Raw genomic sequence first — 25,550 nt, 5'->3', positions numbered from 1 at the left:
TATCCACTTCCTCTTTACTTAGTTTTGGAAGTTGGTAGGTATCTAGGAAATCATTCATTTCTTCCAGGTTCTCTAACTTGGTGGCATATAGTTGTTCATAGAAGCCTCGCATGATATGTTGAATTTCTGCAGTGTCTGTTGTGATATCTCCTCTTTCATTTACTATCCGATTTATTTGGGTCTTCTCCCTTTTTTGTTTTGTGAGTCTGGCTAAAGGCTTGTCGATTTTGTTTACTCTTTCAAAGAACCAACATTTACTTTCATTGATCTTTTGTATGGTTTTCCTATTCTCAATGTTATTTATTTCTGCCCTAACTTTAGTAATTTCTGTCCTTCTGGTTGCTTTAGGGTTCCTTTGTTGTTCTTCTTCTAGGTCTTTAAGATGTGCAATCAGGCTGTTTATTTGTGCCTTTTCTTGTTTCCTAATGTGTGCTTGTATAGCTATGAACTTCCCTCTTAGGACTGCTTTAGCTGTGTCCCAAATATTTTGATAGCTTGTGTCTTCATTTTCATTGAACTCTCGAAACATTTTGATTTCTTCCTTGATTTCCTCTTTGACCCAGAAGTTGTTAAGAAGTGTACTGTTGAGCTTCCACATTTTGGTACTGTTACTAATCTTTTGTTGATTGTTAAGTGTTAGTTTAATTCCACTGTGGTCTGAGAAGATGCTTGGGATGATTTCAGTGCTCTTGAATAGGCTGATGCTGTCTTTGTGGCCTAACATATGGTCTATCCTTGAGAATGATGCATGTGGATTTGAGTAAAATGTGTATTCCAGTTTCTTGGGATGAATGACTCTGAAAATGTCCAATAGTTCTAGTTTATCTATCTCTTCATTTAGCTCCCTTATGTCTTTACTGATTTTCTTCCTGGATGATCTGTCAAGTTGAGAGAGTGGGGTGTTGAAGTCCCCTACTATGATTGTGTTACTGTTAATATATTGCTGTAGCTCTTTCAGTAGAAGTTTGATGTATTTAGATGGCTTCTCATTGGGTGCATAGATATTAATAATTGTTAAGTCCTCTTGATTGACTGATCCTCTGAGCATTAAGTAGTGTCCATTCCTATCTTTTTTAATCTTATCTATTTTAAAGTCTGTCATGTCAGATATGAGAATAGCTGTTCCTGCCCTTTTTTGTGGGCCATTGGCTTGAATGATAGTTTTCCATCCTTTCACTTTAAGTCTGTGTTTGTCTTGTTGCGTTAGGTGAGTTTCCTGTAGACAACATATTGTTGGGTTGTGTTTTCTGATCCATCTTCCTACTCTGTGTCTTTTAATAGGTGAATTCAGGCCATTCACATTTATTGATATCAAAGATTGAAGATATTTTAACGCCATTCGTAGAGTTTTAGAGTGTTTTGATATATGTTCTATTTGTGGTGGTCTGGTTGTTTATAGGAAACCTTTCAGAACTTCTTTCAAGGTAGGCTTGGTGATGGTTGCTTCCTTCAACTGTTGCTTGTCTGAGAAGGTTTTGATGCTTCCATCTAGTCTGAATGACAATCTAGCAGGATATAGTATTCTTGGCTGAAAGCCTTTCTCATTGAGCACTCGATAGATATCTTGCCATTCTCTTCTGGCCTGTAGTGTTTGTATGGAGAAGTCTGCTGCTAATCTTATGGGTTTTCCTTTGTAGGTGACTCTTTGTTTTTCTCTTGCAGCCTTGAGGATCCTTTCTTTATCCTTATTCCTTTCCAATCTAAGTATGACATGTCTTGGTGTCTTTAGGTCTGGGTTAATTCTGTTTGGGACCCTCTGGGCTTCTTGAATCTTTATGTCTTTGGTGTTGTCTAGACTAGAGAAATTTTCAGCTATTATGGCCTGGAGAACGCTTTCTTCCTCCCCTTCTCTTTCTTCCTCTGGTAAGCCAATAATGCGTATATTGTTTCTTTTGAAGTCATCCCATAGGACTCTGTTGTTGTTTTCAGCATCTCTTAATCTCTTTTTGAGATCTCTTACTTCTTTTTTAGTTGTCTCTAATTCATCCTCAATCTTGCTAATTCTGTCTTCAGCCTCATTGATTCTATTCTCTCTGCCCTCTACTGCTTTCTGGAGTTCATCTATTTTGTTGCCCTGCTCTGATACTGTTTTAACTTGTTCAGCTAGTTGCCTTCTTAGCTCAGCAATTTCAGCTCTCTAATAACCATGAGATTATTAGAATTTTCTTCCATATTCTCATTTGTTGTTCCTGCATTTCTGATTACAATTTTTTCAAATTCTTTACTCACTCCTGTTATTATTTCCTTAGCTAATGTTTGGATGTTGAACTCGTTGTTTTGTGCTTCACCCTCTGGAGGACTTTTAGCTGGACTCTTGTCCTGGTTCGAGTCTCCATTATTTTTTCTTGTTGTTTTAACCATTTTATATAAGTTAACAGTTTTTTCAATCCCTGAGTTGGAGTTCAGTGGTGTAAAAGCCTTTTTTTTTTCCCCTGTAGGCTATGGTAGCCTGAGGGCTTTTAAACTATCAATAGGCTTCTTGGCTTAATCAATGACTCCTGACCAAGAGATAAAGCAGGGTGTGGCAGAGATAATCCAGTGGTTATGCAAAGAGACTTTCACAGCCCTTCAGCTATGCCACCGAGGTATAGGTCTTCTCCTGAGTTTCCCGGTTAGATCTCTGTGCCCTGGTGTCCCTCCCTCTTGCTGCTCCAGATTCTGAGGGTAGTAGCAATGGAGACTCAGAGTTGTACTTGGTGAGTCTCTGGGGAGTCCTTTCCTCCCTTCAGCTGTCCCCTTGTTGGTGGAGCAGACTGGAGGTGGTGTCTCCACTGACAAACTGTCGAACTGTTAGCAGTCACTTAATCTCTCCTTAGGCCCCTCTCTCCTCTCTGTCACCAGCCACGCGTGTTTGTACTCACGGGTGATTTACTGGGTTTCTGTGGTCATTCTAGTCCTGTCTTGTTTCGGTCCGGGTGGTCTCCTTTGGTATTCCTAGTTGATCCAGGAGAGGAGAGGAGAGGAGAGAAAGCGATCTGCTGCTCGTAGCTCCGCCTCCGGAAGTCCTCTGCCTTAGTCTTCTTTGTAATTGGATTCCTTTCATTGAAGATGTCTTTAAAATTTTTGCGGAAGAGAGTTTTCTGCCAGTATTTTCCTCTAAGTATCTGATAGTTTCTGCTCTAACATCCAAGTCCTTGATCCACCTAGAATTTACTTTTGTTTTTGGTGAAATATAATGGTTCAGTTTCATTCTTCTGCATGTTTCAACCCATTGTTTCCAACACCATGCAGTGGGCTTTTGACTGAACATAGGAGATTAGTTGTAGTAACAGCGTAGAAGAAAAATATCTCCGGCATGCCCTATGAACTGCATGAGGTCTAGAGAGGTGGAGTCAGGTGAGAGGCTTTCCTTTCCTTGGATGCAGATGGAGGGTGTGTGTGTGTGTACACACACAGGCTTGTATGCACTAGATTGGGGGCACGAGAGGTTAGATACCTTCCCAGTTGTATCAGTTGATGTTTGTTACTCTGTACTCATAGTTCCATGGCCCCTTTGGAAAATGTACACTGTACATATCCCAGAGTTTAGAACCTTCAGTACTTTGAGTTTGGTTTTTAAAAATCACTCTTGTGTAAAGAACCTTTTGTCCATGCCCACTGGTGATACAGAGGAGGCCTTGGACTGTGTCTTACGGTGCTGTCCCAGGTGGAGTGGGGTGGAGTGATTGGCTTGTTTGTTTGAAACCAATTTTCCCTTCCCTTGATGTTTTCTGGTTGATTATTCTCTCTCTCTCTCTCTCTCTCTCTCTCTCTCTCAACTAAAGCACTGCTCAGCTCTGGCTAATGATGGTGCAGGGTCTTGAACCTGGGCCTTTGGAGCCTCAGGCAAGAAAGTCTCTTTGCATATTCATTATGCTGTCTATCCCCATCCTGATTATGCTTTTCAAATTCCATTCCAGGAATGACAAAAGTGAAGGTCGGAAAAGAAGACTCTTCTTCTGCAGAATTCCTTGAAAAGCGGAGGGCTGCTCTTGAAAGGTGTGGACCACATGGTCATTGTCCTGAACTGGAACGCAGGCCTAAGTGTTGCCTCTTTGCTTCATTGAGTGGAGCTGAGACTTGAGTGGAGTACAGCTTCATACCATGTCCTTGCCTAATCATTCCTGAGTCCAGTGCCTTCCCACCTTAGGAATGTACCCCCCCCCCAAGTGAGAGATGTTTTCCTCAAGTAGGAGACATTCCAAAGTGATGAGAGGGATTTCCTAGGAAAGAGATGAGTGGTTCTCTGGTCTCTTTTGACCAGCTCTTTCCATTCAGTTTTTGGAAATGTGAAGAACATGAAATGGATTAGACTTAAATAGAGTCATATTTAAGTTCCTTATCTGAGGTCATTTTAAAAACATTTTTGTGTAATGCCAGCACAAACCCAGGGCCTCAGGCATGCAAGCATGTGCTCCACCCCTGAGCCACCAGCCTAGCTCTGTGTGGACATGTTCAAGTAATGAGAGACATCGTACCCCTGCCAGCACCCCCCCAAACCTTGGCCAGGTTGACTAACCAGCTGATACCTGCTTACACTGTAGGTACCTTCAGAGGACTGTGAACCATCCTACCATGTTACAGGACCCTGATGTCAGGGAGTTCTTAGAAAAAGAAGAGGTTAGTACTGTGCATACTCAATTTCATATTTACATCTGCCCCTGATGAAATGACACTAGTTCATTCATGAAATCATTTTTTTTCCTTCCAACTTCAGTATCACTTTACTGCTTATACAGTTGTTGTCAGAAGTACACATATCCCCAAGAGAAGTGTCAACACCTTTCACCTTCCACCAAATCACCATCCTGTTCACAAAATCTTTTTTTTTTTTTTTTAAGATTTATTTGTTAATATAAGAGAGATGGGTGAAGGAAAAAGAGAGAACCAGAGCATCACTCTATCATGTGCAATGCCAGGGATCAAACTCAGGGCCTTATGCTCTTGGGTCCAAGAGTCTAGCCACTGCACTACCTCCCAAGCTGCTCACAAAGTCTTTGTAAGCAAATGTTGATTCATTGTAGTATTGGTTTCCAATAACTAAAAAAATGTATTATTTATTTATTAATGAGAAAGGTGAGAGAGAGAGAGAAAGAGCCAGACATCACTCTGGCACATGTGCTGCTGGGAATTAAACTCGGGACGTCGTGCTTGAGAGTCCAGTGCTTTATCCGCTGCACCACCTCCCGGATAGCAGTACTTTATAACATGTAATCATGCATGTCCACGCCTCTGTATGTGCACAAGATTCAGCACATCCACCAAGGCTCCAATGGAGTGCCACCACACTCTCAACAGAAGCCCTCCCCATTCCCCCATCCATCCCTTCTCCTTTTCTTGCCAGTAGCCACCGTATTTTTCAGTCTTTATTTAAAATTTTTTTATATATTTTATTTTGTTTATTCCCTTTTGTTGCCCTTGTTGTTTTATTGTTGTAGTTATTATTGTTGTTGTCGGTGTTGGATAGGACAGAGAGAAATGGAGAGAGGAGGGGAAGACAGAGAGGAGGAGAGAAAGATAGACACCTGCAGACCTGCTTCACCGCCTGTGAAGCGACTCCCCTGCAGGTGGGGAGCCGGGGTTCAAACCGGGATCCTTATGCCTGTCCTTGTGCTTTGCGCCACCTGCGCTTAACCCGCTGCGCTACAGCCCGACTCCCTAAAAATTTTTTATATTTATTTATTTTCCCTTTTGATGCCTTTTTTATTATTGTTGTTGTTGTTATTGAGTCATCATTGTTGGATAGGACAGAGAGAAATGGAGAGAGGAGGGGAAGACAGAGAGGGGGAGAGAAAGACAGACACCTGCAGACCTGCTTCACCACCTGTGAAGTGACTCCCCTGCAGGTAGGGATCCACGAGCTCGAACCTGGATCCTAATGCTGGTCCTTGCGCTTCATGCCACTGTGCTTAACCCACTGCGCCACCATCCGGCTCCCATTTTCAGAGTCTTAACAATTGTTTTGCCGTGTTGACTCAGTGAGCATTCGGACACTTACAGTGCGCATAGTTGTGCATCAAACTGTAAATTATTTTTCAGGTTTTTTTTTTAATAAAAGAATCTCTGCCTATAGTCGGAAGCAGCTGGTTGTGAAGATTAAGCTGCAGTTTAGTCCGGCAGCTCCTTAGCATGTCTTTCACAGGTTACTATTTGGCTCAAATTGAAGGTATTTTTTTTTGCCAGGAGCTGAGGGACATTGGTTCAGAACTAGTTGCCACAAACCACAGTGCCACCATGTAACAGAAAGTGTTGATTCAAGCGGACAGTCTTTTATTTATTCATTTATTTATTTATTCCCTTTTGTTGCCCCTGTTGTTTTATTGTTGTAGTTATTCATGTCGTCATTGTTGGATAGGACAGAGAGAAATGGAGAGAGGAGAGGAAGACAGAGAGGGGGAGAGAAAGAAAGACACCTGCTGACCTGCTTCACCGCCTGTGAAGCGACTCCCCTGCAGGTGGGGAGCCGGAGGCTCGAACTGGGATCCTTACACCGGTCCTCATGCTTTGCGCCACCTGCGCTTGACCCACTGCGCTACCGCCCGACTCCCTGGACAGTCTTTTATAGGCTACATGTGGGCTATTCATGACTGTGAAAAATTGGAGACAGTCCAACACTGACAACTGAAGAATTAAGTAAAACATATCAACACAACAAATACTGTATTCTCTTCATACACAGAAAGGGCACAGAACTATTACTCAGGCTGGGGAAACTGCATGATGCAAACAGCTCTCCTGCCCCGAGGCTCTGAGCTCCCAGGTTCGGTCCCCAGCACCATCGTCAGCCAGAGCTGAGCAGGGCTATGCTTAAAAAGTTTTTCGGGGTCTGGGAGTTGGTACAGTGATAAAGCTTTGGACCCTCAAGCATGAGGTCCTGAGTTCAATCCCCGGCAGCACATGTGCCAGAGTGATGTCTGGTTCTTTCTCTCTCCTCCTATCTTTCTCATTATTAAGTAAATAAAATCTTTAAAAAAAAAGTTTCTCGGGGAGAGTTGGATGGTATCACAGTGGGTTAAGTGCGGGTGATGCAAAGCACAAGGACCAGCGTGAGGATCTCGGTTCGAGCCCCCGGCTCCCCACCTGCAGGGGGGTTGCTTCACGAGTGGTGAAGCAGGTCTGCAGGTGTCTGTCTTTGTTTCCCCTCCTCTCTCGATTTTTCTGTCCTATCCAGCAACAACAACAGCAATAACAATTATAACAACAACAACGATAAACAACAAGGACAACAAAAGGGAAAAAATAGCCTCCAGGAGCAGTGGATTCACAGTGCAGGCACCGAGCCCAGCAATAACCCTGGAGGCAAATACAAACAAACAAGCAAAAAAGTTTAGCAACATCCCTGCAACACCCTCTTCCTGGTTTAGGTTTTCATTCATAGTTATTCTGATTTTTTTATTGTTTTTATCTTTATTTATTTATTGCATACAGACAGTCAGAAGTCAAGAGTTAAGGGGGAGATAGAAAGAGAGACACCTGCAGCCCTGCTTCACCACTTGCGTAGCTTTCCCCATGTAGGCAGGTGGGGACCAGGAGCTTGAACCCAGGTCCTTGTGCACTGTAACGTGTGCTCAACCAGGTGTGCCACCACTTGGCCCCTAAAGTTACTCTGTTCTTATGTGGTGCCAGGGATCAAACCCAGATCCTCATGCATCCAGGGCATGTTCCCAACCTCTGAGCCCCCTGTCTTGCCCTCCCCAGATTTAACAACTGCAGTTATCTCCAGACATGGTCAAATAACCCTTGGGGAAGAAAATGACCCCAGTTTGAAAATTACTATGCCTAAGAGTCCTGCGCTCTTAACACCTACGTTTTCTAGCATTACATGTTTCACAGAAGGCAGCTGTCAGATCAGATTCATCACAGGCAAAAGCACTGGCTTGCAAGCATGAGGCCCTGAGTTCAACCCCCTGCACCACATGTGCCTAGACGATGTTCAAGCCTCTTTCTCTCCCTCATGTAAAAGAAATGAAGACTGAGCTAGTCACACTGTTTCTAAATACTTGCCATGCTTCGCTTCACTATATCACCCCTAAAAGTCACCTCAGTTTGAATAAGTAACGTTCCTATCCTTGGTTTGTCCACTGAGGTAAATTTAAACGGAATCACGTTGCAACTTCAAAGTCTCTTACGACATCAAGTCCCTATGTAGAGAGTGAACTGATCCAAAGGAACCTCTGACTTTTAATCTAAGCAAACTTGGGGCTGAAAGTTAACTCACTGGGCCAGGCAGGTACCTTGCTGTGCATGCAGCCCGGGTTTGAGTCCCAGTGCCACATGGAAAGTGCTGTGGCACTGGGGGAAGCTCTGGCACCGTGGCACTCCTCCTGCCCTCCCTCTCTCTGTCTCTGTCTGAAAGAGTACCCCGGAGTGGTGAAATCACACCTGCGCGAGACCCCAGCTCCACAGAAATAAAATAAGTAAACAGATCTTGTAGTTCAGACAGTTCAAACCAGGGCAGGCAGATAGTCTCAACACAGGCCACCCTGCACTCAGATCTCCAAGCACTCTCGCTGCTTCTGTGTGACGCGGTCATTCGACTCTCCGTTCTGTGCGTGCTTGTCGGGGCTCATCACACCACCTTTGGAAATGGCAGTCTACAGCTGGAATGATCTGCTTGGCACATTGTGGGCACAACATCTGATGGATACTAATTCTGAACCTGAAATAGGGGCAGCAGATAACTCGCCACCCCCACCTTCTTGGTCTCATAGCTGCCACGCGCCGTGGGTACCCAGACATTGAGTGGCGCTGGGCTCCTCAAGATGTTCAACAAAGCCACAGACGCGGTCAGCAAGATGACCATCAAGATGAACGAGTCCGACATTGTGAGTAGCGGCGCGCCTCTCAGCTTCCCTGACCCCCTCGGGCTCACGGGCGAGAAGCCACGAGACCAGAGATTTTCTCTTCAGACTGTTGAGCTCCTTTGTGAGAAAGGGGACAGCTGCTCTCCAGCCCCGTGGTGTGTCACCCCCACTGAGAGCTCCCGGCTTGTGTGTTTCAGTGGTTCGAGGAGAAGCTGCAGGAGGTAGAGTGCGAGGAACAGCGCTTACGGAAACTGCACATGGTCGTGGAGACACTTGTCAACCACAGGAAAGGTACCGGAGGGCCCCGGGGGGGAGGGGGGGACACGGGGTGTCTGCCTTCCCCGAGCTGGGGAGGGAGAGGGAGAGCGTGCCGTTCCCAAGCCTCTGCTCCTTGCCACTGTGTCCACAGTGAAAAGTTCACCTGGTCCTTGATGTTCTGATCAAACAGATAGGCCTCCACCCTCTGGGAGGCAGCATGACGCAGCCACCGAGGGCTTTGTACTTTCTGCTAGGAGTGGGCAATAGGGGCCTGTCCCAGATACCACCCAGCCTGGCTTCTGTGGGGACAATTCAGGTTGGTGGCTTGTGTCCAAAATGACATCACTGGCTTCAGCTGTGTGGTCAGTTCAGCAACGTGTAGACACCAGGAAACCCTCTCTGTCTCCTAATCCCTCTTTGCCTTTATTTGAAGAGAACCATGTAAGAACAGGGAATAGTTTGCTTCTCTCTTGCTTTCTTAATATTTTTTACTATATTTATTAGATAGAGACAGCCAGCATTTGAGAGGAAGGGCGAGAGAGACAGAGGCAGAGACACCTGCAGCCCTGCTTCACCACTCACAAAGCTTTTCCCCTGCAGGTGGGGACCAGGGGCTGGAACTTGGGTCCTTGTGCATTGTAATGTGCACTCAACCAGGTGTGCCACCACCTGGCCCCAAACAGGTGCTGTTTGCCAAGTTTGACTGCTGTCCCTCTCTGCCCTGAACATGCTAGCGATCAGACACTAGACAGGCAGGCCGGTGTGAGGGTTGGCAAGAATAGGACCCAACATGCGAGCTAGGAATGCTTTTTACTTGTTTTGTTTTTGGTTCTTACATTTTTAAAGGAATAAGTAGAGGGCCAGGCAGTGGCACACCCAGTTGAGCGCATATGCTAGCGTGCACAAGGACCCAGGTTTAAGCCCCCACGCCCCACCTGCAGGGGGAAGCTTCACGAGTGGTGAAGCAGGGCTGCAAGTGTCTATCTCTCTGTCTCTCTCTCTCTCTCTCTCTCTCCCTTCCTCTCTTAATTTCTATCTGTCCTAGCAAGTAAAAATGTACAAAATAGAAGTAAAGGACTAAGTAGAAAAGAGCGTGGAGTCAGATGTGACCCTCAGAGCCCAAAGTACCCAGCCTCCACAGAGCATGTTTGCCGGCCCCAGAGACTGTCTCTGTTGCAGAAGGCTGCTGGCCCTGAGCTCCAACATGGAAAGCATGGTCATTCCTTTGACCTGTTTGCGTTCCTGGGCCCCTGCTTCTCCAGGAAGACTGGGCCACATCTTCCAGATGAGCAGAGCCTGTTGACGCTTAGATGGCAGTCGTCTCCCCCCGTGCCCAAGCCACACTCCCCTCCCCTCCCGAGTGACTGGCTGTGGGGCCCATGGGGACAGTGGCACCAGGACAGACCGCGGCCTGTCCCTGCCCTCTGAGGTCAGAGGCCTCTGCTCTCTCCCTCCTTCCAGAGCTAGCACTCAACACAGCACATTTCGCAAAGAGTCTCGCCATGCTCGGGAGCTCCGAAGACAACACAGCCCTGTCACGGGCCCTCTCCCAGCTGGCTGAGGTGGAAGAAAAAATCGAGCAGCTTCACCAGGAACAGGCCAACAGTGACTTCTTCCTCCTGGCCGAGCTGCTCAGCGACTACATCCGTCTCCTGGCCATAGTCCGAGTAAGCCAGCCGCTGTGTCCCACCTGCTCCTCTACTCAGCGGTCTTTCCTCTGCTCTCACCTTTCCCGAGGAAGTTTCACCCACTGGAGTTGGAAATAGGGGTAGCTTTGGGGGCCAGGCGGTAACACAGCGGGTTAAACACATGTGGCACAAAGCACAAGGACCGGCATAAAGATCCCGGTTCGAGCCCCTGGCTCCCCACCTGCAGGGGAGTCGCTTCACAGGTGGTGAAGCAGGCCTGCAGGTGTCTGTCTTTCTCTCCCCCTCTGTCTTCCCCTCCTCTCTCCATTTCTCTCTGTCCTATCCAGCAACAACAATGACAAAAACAATAATAAAGACAACAAGGGCAACAAAAATGGGGAAAATGGCCTCCAGGAGCAGTGAATTCACAGTGCAGGCACCGAGCCCCAGCGATAACCCTGGAGGCAAAAACAAACAAAGAAATAGGTGTAGCTTTGGCTGTTGTGAAGAGAGACAGTGTCCATGGAGCCCCCAAGCCCATGTAGCTGGTAGCTTGTGAGCCGAAGTCATTTGGAGGCCCGGAGCCCGCTTGCCAGAGGCACTTGGGGAGAGGAGTCCCCAAAGACTTGAGTCCCCCAAGAAGGCCCGTCCTTGTGAAAGCCGGACAGTGTCCTGTGATCCTGTGTGGCCCTGCAGCTGCGAGTGATGTACTCAGTGTGTTGGTCTGTGCCCTCTTAGCAGTAAGAGACCTTGCGAGCTGCCACTTGTCCCTCTGCTGGGGGCTGTCAGGGAGCTATCAGCACTGGCTTGGCTTTGGCTACTTGGAGCATAGCCAGGGCGTCCAGGGAGCCTGTCACTAGAGCCCGTTGTGTCCTGTGCTGAGCACACAGGGAGCAACACTGCCGCCCACCTCCCAGGCCCGGCACCTCGATTTTCCCCTGGTGATGGGATGGGATGGTCTGGTTTCCCTTTCTGAGAGGCAGAGCAACTTGTCTGAGTAGTGCTCCTCACAATGCTTGTGTGCCATCCAGATACAAAGGAAAGAATCGAGAGAGAGCCTGGGCCTGTCTTCAGGGGCCCTCACTGCCCCAGCCCTCCTTGTTCCTAATGGATGCGAGAGCCTCTCAGTGGAAGAGCCACCCCCGTCCCCTCCCCTTGGTCTCCCCAGCAGCTCCTGTGGGAGCAGCCCTGCTGCTGTCGGGGCTCTCCTGCCTTGGAGGAGGCTTTGCTACTTCTTCCTGTGAGGCGCCTCCTGGGCCTCTCCCTTTGCTCTTCAGTCTGCTGCTACCCCGCAGTCGAAGGCTCGAGAGAAAGTGGCAGTGGATATCTCAGGGACACCCAGGAAAAGGCTCCTGACACCCTTCAGAGAGAGGTGCTGGCTGAGGCCCCTGGAGAGCACCCCCAGGCGGCCAGGTGCTCAGGGCCATGGAGCCAGGCTGCCCCGCCTCATGACCTGCTGTCGCGGGGGTTGGAGGGCAGAGCAGGGGCTCCCCTGCTGCTCCTCTTGATCTTGGAGTGGCGCCTCTGCCAGCCTGGGGGCTAGACAGGAGTCCCGGCCGTCAGCTCCCCCTTTACTTGGTCCTCGGACGTGGAGCTGCTGGGACGTGTGCGGACATGCGCCTGAGCCCCTGAGGTGTGCGCTGTGGTGAAGGCCCGTGTTCAGGCAGCCCTGCAGCTTCCAGAGAGTCTCAGGATGGGGTGGGGAGGCCGAGAGACCAGCGAGTGGGCTCCGGCTTCTGGGGGACCTGGACCGGCAGGCTGGGCAGATAGGACTGCGGTGTGTCCCGTGGGGTCGTTGTTTCAAGGTAATTAAGCACACGGTCAGCCTCCCCGATGACTTGCCTGGGCTGGGCTGGGCCCCCCTGAGAGCAGGGCTGTAGGTGTCAACCCCGGGGCCTGCTTGGTTCCTGGCTGGCGCTCAGGCTGCCACGTGGACCAGCATAGACTCTGGAAGGGGTGACGCGAAGCACATAGCCCAGGAAGCGGGGAGAGGAGTCTTCCCCCACCAGCTTGTGAGCTTGTGCTGGGCACTATCAGCCCTGCCGGCTGTGCACTGATGTGGCTGCAGAACCACCCTCATTCGGCCCTGCCTGGTGTCCCCCACCCTCCCCCAGGCCGCCTTCGACCAGCGCATGAAGACGTGGCAGCGCTGGCAGGACGCCCAGGCCATGCTGCAGAAGAAGCGGGAGGCCGAGGCCCGGCTGCTGTGGGCCAACAAACCGGACAAGCTGCAGCAGGCCAAGGATGAGATCGGAGAGGTGAGCCCCCGCCAACCCCCACTCCCAGCCCCTCTCCCAGGCTGGGAGGATGGCACCACGGCTGGGCGGGTGGCACAGGTGGCAGGGCCAGGACTTGCATGCCTGAGGCTCCAGCGCCAGCCCCACAGTACCAAGAGTGGTGCTCTGGCCTCGCTCCCTCTCCCTCTCCTTGTCTCTCTCTGCCTCATACCCCCCCATAATTTTTTTTAAGACTTTATTTCTTTATCAATGAGAAAGATAGGAGGAGAAAAAGAACCAGACTTCACTCTGGTACATGTGCCGCCGGGGATTGAACTCAAGACCTCATCCTTGAGGTCAGTGCTTTATCCATTGCGCCACCTCCCGGACCACACCAAAAACTTCCTGTCACATGAAATGAATAATAAATAAATAAAATAAAGAAGGGATGAGTGCCGGTGCGCCCAGTAGAGTGAACCTGCTACTGTGCGGGAGGGTCCAGGTTCAAGCCTCCAGTCCCCACCTGTAGAGGGAAGCTGCTTGAGTGGTGAAGCAGTACTGCAGGTGTGTCTCTCTGTCTGTCTGTCTGTCTGTCTATCTGTCTACCTAGCTATCTAATCTATCTATCTTTCCCACCTCTCCCTTCCCCTCTCAGTTTCTTTTTCTATCAAAAAAAGGGGGGGCCGCACCTGGTTGAGTGCACATGTTACAATGTGCAAGGACCAAGGTTCAAGCTCCCGGTCCCCACCTACAGGGGAAAGCTTTGCTTAGTGGTGAGGCAGTGCTGCAAGTGTCTGTCTCGCTCTCCCTTTCTCTATCTCCCCCTACCCTCTTGATTTCTGCCTGTCTTTATCTAATAAAGATAATAAAAGTTTTAAAAAAATTTTAAGCATTGAAATGTAGTGCCTAGCTTCATGTGATTTATTTTATTCTATTAAAGTCCTAGCAAGATCCTCTCTCTACTTTCGATGTAGAATTTTTATAATGGGGGGGACAGGTGGTGGCGCACCTGGTTTAGTGCACACATTACAATGTGCAAGGTCCCGGGTTCGAACCCCTGGTCCCCACCTGCAGGGGGAAAGCTTTGCGAGTGGTGAAGCAGTGTTGCGGGTGTCTCTCTGTCTCCTTCTCTATCACCTCCTCTCCCTCTTAATTTCTGGCTGTCTCTATCCAATAAAGAAATAAAGATAATACTAAAAAAATAAAATAATGACGGGTAGATAGTATAATGGTTATGTAAAGAGACTCACATGCCTGAGGCTCCAAGGTCCCAGGTTCAATCCCTGCACCACCATAAACCAGAGCTGAGCAGGGCTCTGGGACTGGTGAGTTCATCATAGTCCCCAAGCCCCAGCAGTAATCCTGTAATCCTAGTGACAAGGAAGGAAGGGAAGAGAGAAAGGACCGGACCCCCTTTCTGCCACTGAGCTGGTCCTCAGGAACCAGAGTTTGTGGGAGTCCCAGCTGGGCTTGTTTCTTGTTTGTTTTTGCATTTCTCTTGGTGGGGGCGGCCAGACCGTAACTCTGTTGCCCGGGATCTGTCTCAGGATCTGAGGGAGAGTCTGGTGCCTGAGATGCTGCACAGCTTCCCAGGCTGCTTGATCCAAACAGCCCTAGGCCCCGTGAAGACTGCATGCATGGCGCTGGGCTTCCCAGCCAGTATGGCGAACGCCAGCACTTTCTTGGAGGCCAAGCCTGACCCGGGGCACGTGGCATCTCTTTCCACCAGCCCAAAGTTGTGGCCCTTTGCTGGACACTAACTAGCCTGCTGATTCCCTGCGTGGTGTCTCCTCTTACCCAGAGGACAGACAGACAGTGTGACCCGTTGGGCTCTGGCATACAGAGTGGCTGTCAAAGGGAGAGCCTTGGTGGTGATGCCATGGTGACGCTGTGACCCCTTCTCTTCCCGCCCAGTGGGAGTCTCGAGTGACTCAGTACGAGAGGGACTTTGAAAGGATTTCTTCTGTGGTCCGCAAAGAAGTGATCCGTTTCGAGGTGAGCTGGCAGGACCCACCTGTCACTCCACTGCAGTGCCTGGCGTGGGTGCTGCCATTTTGTCTATCTGTGGTGAGTAGGGAGGCAGATGGAAGCACCCAGACCTTGGCAGCTGTTGTGAGCAGAGGGTGTGTGTGTGTGTGTGTGTGCGCGCGCGTGTGCGCACACGCGCGTGTGTGTGAGTGACAGCAGCTGTCACACATGTTGCTGGACCAGAGCCATAAGACATAAAGCAAAGCTTATGGTGGCCGGAAACCCTTCTCCACCTACCTGTCCCCCAAGAAAGTGGAGCTGCAAGTTGTAGCTATTTCCGCCTGGGTCTACTGACTGAGGCCGCGTCCAGCCTTGGTCAGTGGCAAAGGCACCAGCCCATCTAAGGGGAGGGGGCAGCCGCCTGGATGCTCAGTGTGAGGTGCTTTCTCCTGTAGAAAGAGAAATCCAAGGACTTCAAAAACCACGTGATCAAGTACCTGGAGACGCTGCTGTACTCACAGCAGCAGGTATGTGGCCGTCCTGGTCTTCATGGAAGGGCAGCAGGTGCTGAGTGGGTTGCCCTGGCCCGCCCTCCTCCTGGCTCACAGGGGAACCCCAGCTGACTCAGCTCACTGTCCCCCTTCTCTGCAGCTGGCCAAGTACTGGGAAGCCTTCCTCCCTGAGGCCAAGGCCATCTCCTAATGGACCAAGGACTCCGGGCCCACCTGCCTGACGCTGCCTTTTTATACAGTGTCCTCCTCCCAGCGATGCCCCCCGCCTCGCCTGGACTCCTCCCTCCCCGCCCCTACGACCAAGCCGCCCGGTTACTCTAACTGATACTTCCTGTAGCTCCCATATATATTTTCTTACCTGAGAGAATAGTTTCTGGCTTTAAGCAAAAAGACCCACACTAGGTGGTGGGATTATGGGATAGGAAGGAGTATTGCTATAAATATATAAATACAAATGTATATTTTTCAGGGTGTGGTTAGGAACTGGGAATAACGTTTTCTGTTACTCCTGACGGTGCCAAGAAAAGATTATGTAATAAAATATTTTAAAATCAGGCCACCGGGCCCAGCTGGTGATAGCTTTTGCTTTGGGTGGTGGGGCGGTGGGCCTGGGCATTTCTCCACAGGGCCACGAGCTCTTGCCGCTGTCTGCCCAGGGAGCGGCTGGTGCTTTCCTCCTCCTACCTCAGCTACCTGTTCTGAGGGCCTCTGGGCCTTCGAAATTCTTATTCCTACTTTGGCTAGTGAAGGAGATTTTAAAAAGTTCCTTATCAAAGAGGGCTGAAACCAGTTCTGTACTGAGGAGAGTTCTGTCTTTCGTCCTCTCCGTGTTTCCTTCTGCTGCCAGGGGCTTCCAGCCTTCCCCTCTGAGAGCCGAACTTTGTTGCCACCCGTCAGAACATGTCTGCAAGCTGCTTCCTGTTAGCTAGGAAGCACTGAGACGGATGGGAACCACACCACCCGACCTGCCTTCAGATGAGGCCACCCAGGCACCCCCAGGCTGTTCAGGTTTCTAGAAGCTTGAGTGGTGTTAGTGGAGGGTGGGGGGAGGCCAGTGAGAGCCCCCCCCTGAAGCTGGCAGCACAAGCTAAGGGGTCAGAGGGGTCCCAGGGACTGACTCTGGGGAGGGCAGCCAGGGAGGGAGTGTCCACAGCTGCTCGAGCCCACAGCCCTGTGGAGCAAGCCTGCCTGCCAGCCACTCCCACCCAGAGCAGGGCATGGCCCCGAGCCCCGGTGCTGCCAGTTCTCTGCAGGGCTGCTCCAGCCTTGTTGGAGGGGCAGCCAGAGGAGGCAAAAACCTGGGGGGAGCAGCCTCATGCCCAGTACCCCCCGGCCCCCTGGGGAGTGCCCACTGGAGAATCAGTCTCTCCTGTCCTCCCACCCCCAGTCCTTCCTGCCACCATAGAGTTTATCCCACCGGTCAGCCTTTTCTTTTCTATTTTCTATTTTGTTTGATAGAAATTGAAAAGGGGCAGGTGTTGGCGCACCTGGTTGAGTGCACATGTTAGTATGCGCAAGGACCCAGGTTCGAACCCCTTGTTCCCACCTGCAGGGGGAAAGCTTCACGAGTGGTGAAGCAGGGCTGCAGGTGTCACTGTCTCTCTCCCTCTCTATCACCCCCTTCCTTCTCAATTTCTGGCTTTCTTTATCTAATAAACAAAGATTTAAAAAAAAAATTGAAAGGGGTAGGGGAGAGATACAGAGAAAAAGATGTACACTTGTAGACCTTCTCCCTACCCCCAGTCTGTCTTTTTCTTTCTTTTTTTTTTGCCTCCAGAGTTGTTGCTGGGGCTCGGTGCCTGCACTACAAATCCACTGCTCCTGGAGGCCATTTTTTCCCTTTTTGTTGTCTTTGTTGTTTATCGTCATCGTCGTCATTGTTATTGTTCTTATTGCTGTCACTGGATAGGACAGAGAGAAATCAAGAGGGGGAGAGAAAGAGACACCTGCAGACTTGCTTCACTGCCTGTGAATCGACCCCGTGTAGGTGGGAGCCAGGGGCTCAAACCAGGATCCTTATGCCGGTCCTTACGCCATATGCGCTTCACCCACTGCACTACCTCCCTCCCAAGTCTGTCTTTCATGCTGTTTTGTATCTTGTTTTATCATTCCTGAGTGTTGGTCCTGAGTACTTGTCTGTGTTGTTACGTAACTTCACAAACTCCATTTGTAAGACCCCGTAAGTTGGAGGCTTCAGTCAAGTGCGTACACGGGCCCTAATCCTGACTCATCGCTTACTGGATTCTTTTTTGTTGTTGTTGGATAGAGACAGTCAGAAATTGAGAGAGAGAAAAAAAAAAAAAGAAATTGAGAGAGTAGGAGAGAGAGAGAGGGAGAGACAGAGAGACACCTGCAGCACTACTTCATCACTTGCAAAGCTTTCGCCCTGCAGGTGCAGACGGGCTTGAACACGGGTCCTTGCGCACTGTAATGTGCACTCTACCAGGTGCACCAGCACCTGGCCCCAAGGATTCTTGCTTTTGTTTAGTGACTTTTAAATTTTTGATACTGCGAGTTACTGAGCTTTTACATTTTATGCTTTAGGACTGGGGATTTGCCTTATCTATATTTACATGTCATATTATCTGGATCATTTGAGAGCAGGCAGTCAGCATCGTACTCCCTTACCCCAGAACCTTCATTCTGCTTTTCCCTAAAGCCATGACAAGCCCATAGCTCAATCTTTTTTTTTTTTACTTTATTTTATTTTATTTATTTTATTTTTGAGAGAGTTGCAGACAGAGAGAGACACAGAGAGAAACACCAGAACACTGCTCAGCTCTGGCTTAATGGTGGTGTGGGGCATTGAACCTGGGACTTTGGAGCCTCAGGCATGAGAGTCTGTTTGCATAACCATTATGCTATCTCCTCCACCGCATAGCTCAATCTTTAGTACAGGTATCAAAACCAGGAAGTTTAGAGCTGATTCAATACTGTTTTCTAACCATGGTCCACATTTAAACTGTCGGTTTTCCTAGAGGTGCCCTTGATAGTGGTTCTCTTTTGGGTACAGGATCATGAGAGAGAGAGATTATGTTTAATGGTAGTAGGAGAATCACAGCATTACTCTCCGGTGCCAGGAATTGAACCTAAGATCTTAGGTTTGAGAATCCGTTTTAACCACTCCCCTGTTTATCTGTACCACGTGACTGCGTGTGTCTCTTCATCAGAGCATCTCTCTGCCTCTTATGACTTTTATTCTGGAAGGATGCATGCAGGTGTCTGCAGAGTATTCTCACGTAGCTCTGGTGGCTTGACGCCACCTGACCAAGATTGTGGCTCTCAGGTGGCCCCTCCCTGAAGTGATGTCCTGTGTACATCATAAGTAGGTGAACGATGGCAGGGACCCTGTGCTCTTGGGGTTAACTCTGGTCATGTGGTGAAGCTGGTCTCGGCCAGTTTCCATTCTAAATTCACTGTTTTCCTCTATAATTAGCACATATATGTGGGTAGATACTTAGAGGTCATATAAATATTTTGCTCTTCACCCAATGTGATTTTCTTTTTTTTTTCTTTAAGATTTTACTTATTTACTAGAAAGATAAGAGGAGAGAGAGAAAGAACCAGACATCACTCAGTACATGTGCTGCCAGGGATCGGACACAGGACCTCATGCTTGAGATTCTAGTGCCTTAGTCACTGTACCACCTCCTGGACCTCCCAGTGTGATTTTCTGAAAGCATACATGCACACACGTGCACGTGTTTGAAGATCTGTGCATCCATGAGAGGGAGAGAGAACAAGAGTGTTCCTCTGCTATATTACTGCCAGGAACCACACTCAGGACTTCCGTGCTTGCTTTATCCATTATGCCAACTCCCAGACTGTGGGTGGGGGAATAGCATAGTGGTTATGCAAACAGCCTCTCGTGCCTGAGACTCCCAGGTACTTGTGTTCAATCTGTCATGCCACCATAAGCCAGAACTGAGTGGTGTACTGGGTAAAGAGAGACAGAGAGAGAGAAGCCAACTCCCAGATTGCTATTTGAGAATTATTTAGGGAGTCAGGCGGTAACGCAGCAGGTTAAACGCAGGTGGCGCAAAGCACAAGGACCAGCGTAAGGATCCCGGTTCGAGCCCCCGGCTCCCCACCTGCAGGAAAGTCGCTTCACAGGCGGTGAAGCAGGTCTACAGGTGTCTATCTTTCTCTCCCCTTTTCTGTCTTCCCCTCCTCTCTCCCATTTTCTCTCTGTCCTATCCAACAACAACAGAAATAATAACTACAACAATAAAACAGTAAGGGCAACAAAAGGGTATAAATATTAAAAAGAAAAAAAAAAGATTTATTGACTAGGCAGTGGCACACCTGTACATAGTTTACCAAGTGCAAGGATCTGGGTTCGAGCCCCAGCTTCCCACCTGCAGGGGGGAAGCTCCAAAGGGGTGAAACAGGTCTGTAGATAACCTGTCTTTCTCTCCCTCTCTGTCTCCTAATCCTCTCTTAATTTCTCTCTAATAAAAATTAGGGGGAAATGATTATTTTCACAAGTGAGAGAGAAACCAGCTCCTACTGAGCTCCGGCTGATGCTGCTGGGGGTTGAGCCTGTAGCCTTGGGGTCCTCAGGCAGGAATGTCCAGAGCCGCACACTGCCTCTCCAGTTCCATTATGGTCGCCTGTTCTTTCTTCCTTTCATTTTTTTGGATAAAGACAAAGTGGCAGAAATAGAAAGTGAACAAGACCATAGCACTGAGTCTCCCTCCCTCCCTCCCTCCCTCCCTTCCTTCCTTCCACAAGGTGCAGTCCAGGCGTGAACCTGGGTCAGGCTCACAGCACAGCAGTGCACGACCCAAGTGAGCCATTTCACCAGCCCTGGTCTTCGTGTCTTCTGCATTTCTTGGTCAGCACTCTGCTTCTGAAGTGAGGCATCTTTTCTCCCTGCTTATTAATCCACACAGTTGGATGCTAATTCCTTTTTTAAAAAATATATATTTATTTTCCTTTCGTGCCCTTTTTTTTGTTGTTGTAGTTATTGTTGTTATTGATGTCATCGTTGTTGGATAGGATAGAGAGAAATGGAGAGAGGAGGGGAAGACAGAGGGGGTGAGAGAAAGACAGACGCCTGCAGACCTGCTTCACCACCTGTGAGGCGACTCCCGTGCAGGTGGAGAGCCAGAGGCTTGAACCGAGATTCTTACATCGGTCCCTGCGCATTTCGCCACGTGTGCTTAACCCGCTACACTACCGCCTAACTCCCCACTAATTCCTATTTTATTCAAGATTTATTTGGGGTTTCAAGCTGTCCCAGATTTCTAGCAGGCCTCTGGGCCTTTTTAACGTGTTCCCATCTCTTTTGGACACTCGTACTTTCTGGTATAAAGAGATGTTCCTGGGTTCTATAATGTCTTCACTACCTCTGTCCTGAAATTGGCCGTGTCTCCAGAAGTTTTGGTTGTTGTATTTAGAAGCCATGATCTGGTCCTAGCTGTGCCCATTGTTACTGGGGTCATTGTTCTAGGCCCCGAGCAGACAGCAAGGAAATAATGACGAGAAATACCCAGCGAGTGAGAGAGGTGACAAGAAGAAGTATCGGGCGGGACCAGGTGCTAACTCACTCACTAGCGCACACACATTACCAGGCACGAGGACCCAGATCAAGGCCCTGCAGGGGGAGCTTCCCCAGGCCACGTTGCACGGCACTGTGTGTGTTCTTCCAGGTGTGACACCACTCAGCCCTGACTTTGTGAGCTTCTATGCAGATCCCGCAAACACAAATCAAGAAAGCCAGACACAGGCCAGGAGCACAGACCTGGAGCCCTGTGCGGAGAATAATGGTTCAGAAGAAGGAGCGTGTCCCCTGGGGACTCTGAAGGGGGATGCCTGTGCCAAAGAGGCTGCTGGAACTGTCTCTGAGGCCAGAGGTGCCTCTGTCTATCCTAGAAACTGCAGGCTCTGTGGGGAGCCAGTGGGTGGCCACAGAGAGCCACTGGCAGGAGACTAAGGGACTGGCTGGAGAGCTCCTGGGATGGTCCCCTGTCAGTGGGGAGCTCCAGAGGGGACAGTAACGGGAGCAGTCACTTGGGGTGGGCACAGCAGAAATGGGGGGCAGCCAGATGGAGCCCTTCAGACCTGGTCGCCGACTGGATGTAAAGACAGATTTGTTTCTAGTGTACAAGGACCTGGGTTCAAGCCCCCGTCCCCACTTTCAGGGGGAAAACTTCACAAGTGGTGAAGCAGGTCTTTATGTGTCTGTCTCCCCCTCCCTACCTCCCTTTCCTCAATTTCTCTCTGTCCTATCAAATACAATAAGGTTAAAAAATAAATTACTGGGAGTCGGGAAGTAGCGCAGCGGGTTAAGCACATGTGGCGCAAAGCGCAAGGACTGGCATAAGAATCCCAGTTGGAGCCCCCGGCTCCCCACCTGCAGGGGAGTCGCTTCACAGGTGGTGAAGCAGGTCTGCAGGTGTCTATCTTTCTCTCCTCTCTGTCTCCCCTCCTCTCGATTTCTCTCTGGCCTATCCAACAACAGCAGCAATGACAACAATAATAATAACAACCACAAGGACAATGGAATGGGAAAAATGGCCTTCAGGAGCAGTGAATAGTGCAGGCACCGAGCCCCATTGAAAACCCTGGAAGGGAAAATAAATAAATAAATAATTGTAAGAACATGTTCCGAGTGGACAAGCTCAGCTACCTGTGGTGGGTCAGGTGCTTCAGAGAAGGGGTATGGAGAGAGGCCCCCACCTCCCGGCGTCTGTCTGGGGCCTGTCCTCCAGGGTCCCGGAGATGACAGCTCTGAGCTGGGGCCCCTGACACTGAGTGTGAGCATTCAGTGACAGAACCCAGAGGAGCAGTGATGACAGCGTCACTCACAGAATCTCTGGCATTTTGAGCCCCTTGCGGGAGAGGTCAGTTGTGAGTGCACGGGGAGCTGGGAGCCCTGAGGAGCAAATGTGAAGGAGGTGCGCCTTCCTGAGCCGGCTCAGAGCCGCAGCTGCCCCCCCCCGCCCCCTCCTGGGATGGTGCCACGTCTCCTGCCAGGTTATATCTTGTGGCAGCTGTTTTGTGCTGGCTCCCTGGCAAACAGTGAGCTCTGTTCAGTGCTGATAACCCCGCCCTCCCCGCACCCATCAAGGTCTGGACTGACAGCTGCCACAGTAACAGTCTCCTAGTGCAGGCTGCTGCAGGACCTGTCACCTCTGTCCCTGGTCTGTCACAGCAGCGCCGACACTCTGTGGGAGCAAGTCCCACAGACGCCTGCTCCCAGGCCTCAGGAAGCTGGTGGGCAGTGGCTCTGTGCCCACAGTGCCCACCCTCAGCTGCTGGCCCCTGCAGCCTCAGGAGAGCAGCACTGCGAGTTTGCCTCATCACGGCGGAGGGGGTTGTGAGGGGAGAGCCTGAGCCCCCACCAGGGGTGCCCATGACACCTCAGGGATCCAGGTCAGCAGAGGTGCAGTGATAGTGCACAGGACTTGCATGTGAAAGGTCCCTGGTTCAACCCCAGTAGCACCAGCAGGCAGTGCTGAGCAAGGCTTTGGTGAAAAATAATAATACAGTAGATATAAGCACTGGACTCAGCCGTGGGACCCTGAATTTGATTTCAACAATGTTGAATGTGCCAGAGTGATGCTATGGTTCCCACTCTCCTCTCATTAAAAATGAATGAATGAAGCAATGAATGAATGAATGAAAATATTTTTTGAAAACAAAAAGGGACCGGGGCAGTGGCACACTTGACAGTGCAAGGACCTGGGGGTTCAAGTCCCGGTCCCCACCTGCAGAGGGGAAGCTTCACAAGTGGTGAAGCAGGACTGCAGGTGTCTGTCTTGTCTGTCTCTCTCTGTCAACCTTCTCTTCCCTCTCAACTTCTGTCTCCATCAAGAAGAAGAAGGGGGCCAGGCCATGGCGCACCTGGTTAACCTCACACGTTACAGTGCGCAAGGACCCAAGTTCAAGTCCTTGGTCCCCACCTACACGGGGAGCGCTTCATGAGGTAAAGCAGGGCTGCAGGTGTCTCTCTGTCTCCCTCTCACCCTACCTACCCTTCCCCTCTCGATTTCTGGCTGTCTCTATCCCATAAATAAAGATAAATTTTAAAAAGAAAGAGGAGGAGTCAGGCAATAGCGCAGCGGGTTAAGCGCATGTTGCGCAAAGCTCAACGACCAGCGTAAGGATCCCGGTTCAAGCCCCCGACTCCCCACCTGCAGGGGTGTCGCTTCACAAGCGGTGAAGCAGGTCTGTCTTTCTCTTCTCCTCTGTCTTCCCCTCCTCTCTCCATTTCTCTCTGTCCTATCTAATGACAACAATATCAACTACAACAACAATAATAACTACAACAACAATAAGAAAATGGCAAAAGGGAAAAATAAATATTAAAAAAAAACTTCTGTGGGTAGGGCTGGGCACAACTGGTTAAAAGCATGTTACCAGGTGCAAAGACCAGAGTTTGAACACCCTTGTCCCCATCTTCAGGGGTTAAGCTTCACAAGCAGTGAAGCAAGTACTGCACTGTCTGTCTGTCCCTCTCTATCTTCCCCTCCCCTCTCAGTTTCTCTCTGTCCTATAAAATAAAATTGAATTAAAAAGGCTGCCAGGAGCAGTGGATTCGTCATGCAGGCACCAAGCCCAGGCAGTATCCTAGTGGCAATAAACAAATTTTTCCGGAACCAAGTCCCTGCAGATGACCACACAAAAGATGCCCACTGCCGCGTTATGACAGAAACAGGCATCCAAGTCCGCCTACAAGCAGAGCAGGATGTGTCGAGCTGTGGTCATCAGATAATAGGAAGACTCACAGAGGAATCAAGTCGATGAGGTAGGTTGGGGAGCCAGGCAGTGCCACACCCGGATGAGCGCACACATTACAAAGTGCAAGGAGCCAGGTTCAAGCCCCACTCCCCAGTCCTACCTGCAGGGCCAAGTCTCAGGCAGTGAAACAATGCTGCAGGTCTGTCTGTCTATCTCTCCCTTCCCTCTTGATTCTGCCTGTCTCTGTCAAATGAATAAATAGAATTGCTAAGTAGGTTAGGGCTGAGAAACAGCTCATTGGATAGTCCCCTGCTTTACCATGTGTGAGACCCAGGTTCGAACCCAGCCCCCACTGCACTGAAAGAAGCTTTGGCGCTGTGGCTTTCACTGTCTCTGTCTAGGTGGGGGAGGTCAAAGTACTCACAGGGTGGGGTAGATAGCATGATGGGTGTGCAGACAGACTAAGAGACTCATGCCTAAGGCTCCAAAATAAAATGTATGGTATGCTCACATTTTTAAAAATTTTTTTAGTATCTTTATTTACTGGATAGAGACAGCCAGAAATCAAGAGGGAAGGGGGTGATACAGAGGGAGAGAGACACCTGCAGCCCTGCTTCACCACATGGGAAGCTTTCCTCCTGCAGATGGGGACCAGGAGACTCGAACCTGGGTCCTTGAGCACTGTAACGTGTGCGCTCAAACAGGTGCACCACCACCTGGCCTATGTTCACATTATTTTTTTAGTTTTTTAATATTTATTTTCCCTTTTTCGTTGCCCTTGTTGTTTAACATTGTTGTGGTCATTGACGTTGTTATTGTTGGATAGGACAGAGAGAAGTGGAAAGAGGAGGGGAAGACAGAGAGGGGGAGAGAAAGACCAGTAGATCTGCTTCACCACCTGTGAAGCGACACCCCTGCAGGTGGGGAGCCGGGGGCTCGAACTGGGATCCTTTCCCCCACCACCACTGGGGGGAGCCCCTTCCCTGGCACGGTACCTTCTCAGGTGCGAGACCAGAGGGTCTCACTCGCCTGGGGCTCTGCGTTCCTCATGATCAATACCTCCTAAATGATCAGTACCTCAGAGCCGAGGGGCAATGGCTCCTACAAGCCTGACATTGGGCCCCCATTGGGGTTCTGTCCACCTCACTGTGGAGCCTGGGTTCCCCCTGCTGCCTGCTGCGTCTGATGCCAGGACTGGAGCAGAAAGCCCAGCCCCCTCTGGTGCCCCCTCCCCCCACACACACACACACCGGGATGTTTGGGTCAGAAAAAAAAAAGCCCGGGGCAGGGGAACCCCATATCCAATCTGAGCTCAGCAGGTTCCCAAAGGGACCTGAGAACTGTTTCCAAATGACACCCCTTTCTGACTTGAGAGCTCAGCTTCCTCTTCCAGGATGAGTGACAGCCCTGGGGCCCCCAGCACCCTTTCCCCACCCTCCCCCTTCCTCAGCGCCTGGCGGCCTGGAGCACACTTGGGGTGGGGGCTGCCAGCTAGGC

General features: G+C 49.9%; 1 protein-coding gene across 1 annotated transcript in view; it reads left to right on the top strand.

The window, feature by feature from the left end:
• SNX1 (sorting nexin 1) overlaps window positions 1–15,920 on the top strand; it is a 50,829-nt gene extending 34,909 nt beyond the window's left edge. Inside the window, exons 7-15 of the mRNA XM_060174323.1 lie at window positions 3,900–3,978; window positions 4,524–4,599; window positions 8,691–8,804; window positions 8,981–9,074; window positions 10,503–10,708; window positions 12,784–12,927; window positions 14,800–14,880; window positions 15,309–15,380; window positions 15,505–15,920. Coding sequence (XP_060030306.1) covers window positions 3,900–3,978; window positions 4,524–4,599; window positions 8,691–8,804; window positions 8,981–9,074; window positions 10,503–10,708; window positions 12,784–12,927; window positions 14,800–14,880; window positions 15,309–15,380; window positions 15,505–15,555 — 917 coding nt within the window. The 3' untranslated portion in view covers window positions 15,556–15,920. The remainder of the gene's footprint in view (window positions 1–3,899; window positions 3,979–4,523; window positions 4,600–8,690; window positions 8,805–8,980; window positions 9,075–10,502; window positions 10,709–12,783; window positions 12,928–14,799; window positions 14,881–15,308; window positions 15,381–15,504) is intronic.
• Window positions 15,921–25,550: the final 9,630 nt, after the last annotated feature.

Source organism: Erinaceus europaeus, chromosome 16 (assembly GCF_950295315.1).
Source record: "Erinaceus europaeus chromosome 16, mEriEur2.1, whole genome shotgun sequence".
NCBI classification, from domain to species: Eukaryota; Metazoa; Chordata; class Mammalia; order Eulipotyphla; family Erinaceidae; genus Erinaceus; species Erinaceus europaeus.
Note: the sequence above shows the minus strand (reverse complement) of the source record. Positions and strands in the feature narration are given on the sequence as shown.